We start from the raw sequence: 7,414 nt of genomic DNA, 5'->3' as shown, positions 1-7,414 counted from the left end.
TTCTTCAATTGACCAAAGTTATTCTGAAATCAATGCCAGGTGCTTGAAATTGCATTTGCAGATTAACGTTGAAGAAATGAGCCTTCTGTATCAAGACTGAAGAGGTCATGAAAATGCCTAACATATGACGGTGTGTCCTGTGACTCATCTTCTCTTAAACAAACAGATGTGGGTGTAAAATGTGAAGCAACAAGCAAGAACAGCTGCCCGAGGGCTGAGAAGATGCCTAAACTGAGGCACCATTCTCAGAAAGACAGAGTTCTCAGATACCTTTGACTTTAAAGGTTTTGATGAGTTTGAAGACAATCTTTTACTTTTACACACTTCTTAAAGAGGAGGCTCTTATTTTAGTACAAAAAAAGTCAATGTTTTTTTCCACTAATGGGAAAAATGGTTAATGTCAAACAATGTTGTCTAGTTACCACATGCAATTGTTACTAATACATGGCAAAATCCAGTGTACTTCTTGAGCCAGGTACTAGAGTAAAACAAGAACCAAGACTATGAAGAATTCATTCTACAATGGTAGGAAATACTTGTTACGGAAGGTTCTCCGGAAGGCTGGGGAGATGTCTCAGTAGCCAAGAGGACTTAGTGCTCTTACAGAGGATCTGACTTTGATGCTCAGCATCCAAGCTAAGTAGCTCAGACACCTATAACACTGGATCCAGGAGATATAATATCCTCTTTTGGCCTCTGTGCTTGCAAGAGAGAAAGGGGGGGAGAGAGAGAAAAATCAGTCAGTCGATCAACCAACCAACCAACTGATCAATTAGTTAATCAGAACCTCTTATATTCTGAGAAGAGGAAACAACTGAGTCCATGTGCACTTTGCCTGACTTAACCCCTTCTGTTGCTCAGACCTAAACAACATCTCTAAAATTGATATGCTTACAACTTGTAAATATTCTACACATAGTATCCTATTAATCAGAGCAAAGAAAGAAAAGGATATGGGCACTGTTAGAAATATTTCCTAACGCGAGCTCCCTGCTGACACAAAATTCCCAATCAAGCCAAATTAAGAAATATCCAGGTTTAATGGGAGTTCTGCGCTCTCGGGTGGCCCCGAGGGGGAACCGGGAAGCTGTGCAAAAGCACCCACCGGGAGGAAGGAAAAAAGACCACCTGTTCCTCTTTTGGGAACTCATTTAAATACACTGGGGAGGGGTCCTGACCCCATCCCCAGGGAGGGGTCAGGAGCTGGCCTGCTGGGATTTAGAGTCCAGACCAGGCCTGGGATCTATGCTCCCAACTTGACAAGCACATCCTCTTTGGCCTGGTGTTTAAGGTTTCAAGTCCCAGTAGGTCAAAATCAGGCACTGAGTTCTGAATAACAGAATCACATGAGATCTTTGAAAAGGCTATACTTTTAGTGCCTGTGCTAATTGAAGTCTTCCGAAGTACAGACTAAAGGCAAACACAGTGGGTTTAAGAGAAGTGCACTTAACCTCTTATGCCATTAGCAGTAGCAAGTTGCTAAGCAAAACAACCAACCAGAATCCCACAGCCATCTAAGTTCATGTCTGCTTCCTGGAACATAGCAGCACTGTCAGAATTTGAAGTCTGTTACTATTCCCGTATCTGTACTGGCCTGCCCTTGGGGTCCTCACAGGAAACCTCCTCAGCTGTAGCCACTAAGAGCACCTCCTGAGCACATTCACTGTGCTCCCCTTTAAAAGGTGGGCCTTCCCCACTCCCATCCCTTTCTGTCTCTCCTTGTCTCTCTCTCTCTTTCTCTTCCTCTCTTTTCTCTCTGCTTCTCTGCCTGTCTCTGTCGTCCCTCTGTCTCTCTCTCTTTGCCTCTCTCTTCTGCTGTTCCTGTCTCCAGAGATCAGTCATCCCTCTCCCTCCTTTCTCCTATTCCTTTTTCCCCTATAAAAAAAACCTCTTCACGTGAGCCCTGTTGCATGGTGTCTTACTCTCTCAGCGGCTTTTTAAACTGCAACAATAACTATCTCGCGGGACTCTGCTTTCATAAACACCATGTGTCAGCCTAGCTTTACTCTGTGTTGCTTCAGGCTGGGAAACTGGCTGGCTCCCGAAAGTCTCAGGATTCAGTTTCTTTTTCCTCTTCTGGCTGATTTTAAGTCAGTTTCACTTTCCAGTTTCGTCTTCTCTTACACAAACACAAACCCCTAGAAACAGGAGAGCGTCCGTTGGTGAGTTCCTCCCTCCACCAGCCCTTTATATAGTCCTCTCAGTGTCCCCCTGAGGGAGACTGAGATTTCTGAACCTCTCAGCCCACACCCAGCTTTTCCTCAGCAGCAGAGAAGCAGGTCGTCATCATGAGGTCAGTGCAATCTCTGGTTTTCCACAGTAGATGATGCACGGGGCTGCTCTCTGCATGGGAGTTTCTGAAATTGTCTGGTTGCTGATAGATTCAACACACCTGAATTAGCATGGTTTTTGGAGGGCATGTGCAAGACCCTGCCAGTTCTAAAGCTGCTCACTGGATGGCACTAATTCCTGAGCTAGGAGAGGGGCTTTAAAGTATGGTTAGATTCACCCAGTGACAAAATATGACTCAGTGATAGTACTAATGCAATTGTTCTTACTGGACTTTCCTCTTGATGTTATTGAAAGGGATTACGTCACTGAAAGCTCAGTGTATGTGTGTGTGTGTGTGTGTGTGTGTGTGTGTGTGTGTGTGTTTGTGTGTGTGTGTGTGTATGTGTGTATGTGGTCAAAGGAAAACTTCCTTTTCCAGAAAATAGTATGGAGAGTTGGAATTAGTACTGCAAATTCAACTCAAGGTGCTGAAATGTTTGATCACTTCAGGATTGAGGTAGAATAAATGATTCTTAGAGATGAGCAAGGTATTTTAGTATTGTGGGTTCTTTAAAAAATAATTTTTATATGAAACCAAGCCTCAATATTTAGTTATTTTTATGACTATGAAATGCTGAAGGCGATGAAAGGAGACAGAGACAGAGACCCACACGGGAGCACCGGACAGAAATCTCAAGGTCCAAATCAGGAGCAGAAGGAGACGGAGCACGAGCAAGGAACTCAGGACCACGAGGGGTGCACCCACACACTAAGACAATGGGGATGTTCTATTGGGATCTCACCAAGGCCAGCTGGCCTAGGTCTGAAAAAGCATGGGATAAATCCGGACTAGCTGAACATAGCAGACAATGAGGAATACTGAGAATTCAAGAACAATTGCAGTGGGTTTTTGACCCTACTGCACGTACTGGCTTTGTGGGAGCCTAGGCAGTTTGAATGCTCACCTTACGAGACCGGGATAGAGGTGGGCAGTCCTTGGGCTTCCCACAGGTCAGGGAACCCTGATTGCTCTTCGAGCAGATGAGGGAGGGGGACTTGATCGGGGGAGGGGGAGGGAAATGGGAAGCGGTTGTGGGGACGAGGCAGAAATCCTTAATAAATAAATAAATTAAAAAATAAATAAATAAAATAAAATTAGACCCATTCTTTTAGAACCTCTCCTAAAAAAAAAAAAAGAAAGAAATGCTGAAGGACAGGAAAAAATAATTCCCCCTCAAAAATATAAACTCTGCTGAATTTCTAGTTACAGGAAGCAGAACAGTGGTACCTATAGGTGATCGTGATAGAGTATGAAGTCCACACGGGCATCCTATGGGACCTATAAGGGGTCTAGGTGGGTACAAAGATATACACATTTGTTGAGACTCAGCAAATTATCCCCCTAAAGTAAGTGCATTAGATTGTAAGAAAAAAAATCATAGCAAATGTGATTTTCTTAAATGTAACTACACCTGCTGAATTTCTGTCATTGGTAGAGCCTTAGAAAGAATAAAAGAAATGATACCTTTCCCACCAAATACCTATCAGGGAAGGATTGTGGCAATTATGGCCCAGGGAAGGCAGATGCTACTTTGAGGGAAAGAAAAAAGACAGTTATCTCTGCCCTCAGCCCCAAGGATTACAAATATTTAACAAAGTCAGAGTTGTAATTACAATTACAACTACTCTGGGTTACTTCTTCCTATATAATTGGCCTGGGAGAAGACTGGGGTTAGTGGTGAGTATGACTGACCAGAAAGCCAAGATCTCTCCAGAACCTTAGTGGCTAGCCTGTACAAGGGGTCTTACTGTGGTTTGTGTTTGGGAATGTCTAGAGGCACCAATCTAAGCAGGTCTGAGAACTTTAGACTACACTGATCAGAAGTCTGCGTCGTTGAATTCTGTGAGGACAGAGGCAGCTTGAGCTGCTCTTCCCAGCCACGTTTAAAATCACAAAACAGGGTAAATAAATACTTGGAAAAGCACCTGGTACCTTCGTGGTAGGCTTTGCAGGAGGCAAAGTCTCACGAAAAGCTCTTGTTGTATGTTCAGCTTTCCTAGCTGTGGTCTTTCAGTGTCTAGAGATTAAATGTGCATTTGTCCAACTTTCTCATAACCTGTCTCACAATGTGTGCATTATGTCTGTGCCTCTGTATTAGTTACTTGGCTTGGTCCACTGTGACAAAATATCTGATGAAAGCAACTTAAGGGAGAAAGGTTTACTTTTGCTCACAGTGTCAGGGTGCAGGCTTGGCAGAGAAGTCATGGTAGCAACAGCATAAGCTGGTCATACTCTGTTCAATCAGGAAGCAGAGATATGTGAATGCTGGACCCCAGCCTGCTCTTCCTGTGTTTAGGGAGGTGCCTCCCACACATAGGATGAGTTTTCACTGCCCAGTTCAATCTTTCAGGAAAAACCTTCCTAGAGATGCCCAAAGGTGTGTTTCTGTGACAATTATAAATCTCATCCGATTGACAAGGAAAATTAACCATTACAGCATCTTTCTCCTTTATAGTTAGTTCGAGGAAGAACAAGCAGGTGATAGCTGCAGGCAGGGAAGGCCTTGAAGAAGCATAGGTCAAGCCCCTTCAAAAACAATCTGGCCCATGAAATCTGAGACCGAGGAGGCATCTCCTGGGGTTTTTGTTCCACTATATTTTCTTATAGTTAAAAAGAGTAAATCAGAATTGGGGATTGCTGTTTTGTGGTTATCTCCTTATCAGCATCCTGAATCTTCATCAAGTGTGTTCATTATTAATTCTGTAATCTAAAACTCTGGTATGTGATTAGGTCACGTAAAGCTGAATTTACTTTTTTATTTTACTTTATCTTGGAAAAAATTTTTTGAGACAGGGTCTAATTTTGTCACCCTGGCTGGCCTCAGACTCCCAGAGATCAGCCTACTTCTTCCTCCCGAGTGCTGGGATTGAAGATGCGCACGAACACACTCAGCTTGAAAAATCGTTTCATCAAAACAGAGCAACACGTTCTCAGGACCGACCTCTGAGTGACCTGCTAGGCTCCCTCTACCCTGTAAACTTGGAGTAGAGTCAGAGTACTACAACCTCTCAAATTGTACCATGGGCCCTAACAATAATAATTGACTTCTGTAAAATGAAAAGGCAGATTTCCAGGATTTCTAAACTATTGATTGAGCAGATCTGAGATAGTGCTAAGGGGAGAGGGCCAAGAGATGAGGCAATTTAATACAGACCACAGGTTGTGAAAAACGCCTCGTGCATCAGATGTGTGGAACTCTGCACGGGGACAACAGAAAGGAGTGGCAGGCAGGTGGGAAGAGTGGAAAGGGTGCGAACGTGAACAAATCTTGAATGTTTAATGGATGTTTGAGAAACTTGCAACTGCAAAGTATAGCCAGAATGCAAATACAGCCTAGAGCCCATGGTTCACCCTGTACGCTCAGTCCAACAGCCACAAGAAGCTAGTTATTTTTTCAGTCTCCTGGAGGCTCAGTCAAGCTAACAAGTAAAACTAACCATCAAGGGATACATAAGATGTGTGAGTGCCCATCATAGTACCCATGTCTGTTTTCTCCACAGTGAGGACACCAGGAACTCTCTGGAAAAAATCCTTCCACAGCTGAAGTGCCATTTCACCTGGAACTTATTCAGGGAAGGAAGTATCTCAACTCATATGGAAGATAGAGTGCATAACCAGATTGAATTTTTAAACTCTGAGCACAAAGCAACAATGTACAACTTGCTGGCATATATAAAACATCTAGATGGTGAAAATGAGGCAGCCCTGGAGTGCTTAGGGCAGGCTGAAGACTTACTGAAGCCAAACCAGGATGATCAAGCAGAAATGAGATGTCTGGTCACCTGGGGAAACTATGCTTGGGTCTACTATCACATGGGCCGGCTCTCAGAAGCCCAGGCTTATGTTGACAAGGTGAAACATGTGTGCAAGAAGTTTGCAAATCCTTACAGCATGGAATGTCCGGAACTCGAGTGTGAGGAAGGATGGACACGCCTAAAGTGTGGAAGGAATGAAAGAGCCAAAATGTGTTTCGAAAAGGCTCTGGAAGAGAAGCCTAGTGATCCAGAGTGCTCCTCTGGACTTGCAATTGCCATGTACCATCTAGAAGAAAACCCAGAGAAGCAGTTCACTGTTGATGCTCTGAAGAAGGCCATGGAGCTGAATTCTAAGAACCAGTATGTCAAAGCTCTCTTGGCCCTGAAACTGCAGAGGATGGGAGAAGAAGCTGAAGGGGAGCAATTGATTGAAGATGCCCTGAGAAAAGTTCCTAATCAAACAGATGTCCTGCAAAAGGCAGTCCAGTTTTTCAGGAAAAAGGGTAACCTAGACAGAGCTATCAAACTCCTTGTAACAGCATTAAGATCCACTAAACACAACAGTCCCCTCTACTGCTCGGTCATGGCCCATTACAGGATGAAACTGGAGAAATTGAAGAACAGAGGGGATGCTGAAACCAGTGAGAGCAAGGAGATAATGGAGGAACTGAGAAGACTGACGATGGAGTACATGCATCAGGCTCTTCGGAGAAGGCGAAGTCCTCTGAACTCCTACTCAGATCTCATTGATTTCCCGGAAGTAGAACGATACTATCAGTTTGTCTTCCGCAAGGAGAGTCCTCCTGCTGAGGAAGAGCAGCTTTACCAGCGCTATTGCGACCTCCAGGAGGATCACCGGAAGTCTGCAGACCTCGCTGCTCTGAAAGATTTCCTGCAGTCTCAGAGAAATGAAAAATCCATTGAGAAGCAAGAGGTGAAGGAGCAAGCAGAGGCCGCAAATGAAAACTTGCAACAGCAAAACGTACTGGATCTTGGCCTCTCCAGGGAATAAGTCAGAACCCGGGGGTGGGGGGGTGGGGTGGGGACACTCTTTGAGCCACAGACAACCTTTTCTTGACAGCATCTGAGCCCGAGGACAACAGGAAGTGTACCAGAGTGCAGGCGCTCAACTCTGCGCTGTGAGAGAAGTTTGCTGTGGAGTCATTGCTATAAGGTTTGGACATGGAGAAGCCTTTCTGTCAAGTGTTGCTGAGCAGGCTGCTCTGACTTAATTGCTTTAAGGAACACTTTTAAAGAACTGCTTTCTCTTCCTGACTCCCCTGTCCATCCTAGCCATGTAATTTTCCAGGCAACGGGTCTTATCACT

The 7,414-nt window shown here is 44.4% G+C and overlaps 1 protein-coding gene across 1 annotated transcript; it reads left to right on the top strand.

Moving 5' to 3' along the window:
- Window positions 1-2,137: 2,137 nt before the first annotated feature.
- Ifit3 (interferon induced protein with tetratricopeptide repeats 3) lies at window positions 2,138-7,105 on the top strand. Its single transcript, XM_041661765.1, has 2 exons — window positions 2,138-2,293; window positions 5,833-7,105. Exons 1-2 carry the CDS (start codon window positions 2,289-2,291, stop codon window positions 7,097-7,099), a joined length of 1,272 nt encoding a protein of 423 aa, XP_041517699.1. The 5' UTR covers window positions 2,138-2,288; the 3' UTR covers window positions 7,100-7,105.
- The last annotated feature ends 309 nt before the right edge of the window (window positions 7,106-7,414 follow it).

The sequence above is a fragment of the Microtus oregoni genome, unplaced genomic scaffold, assembly GCF_018167655.1.
Source record: "Microtus oregoni isolate MIOR12 unplaced genomic scaffold, Mior012 000012F_ref0000307, whole genome shotgun sequence".
Taxonomy (NCBI): Eukaryota; Metazoa; Chordata; class Mammalia; order Rodentia; family Cricetidae; genus Microtus; species Microtus oregoni.
This window is presented reverse-complemented; position numbering and strand designations above follow the sequence as displayed.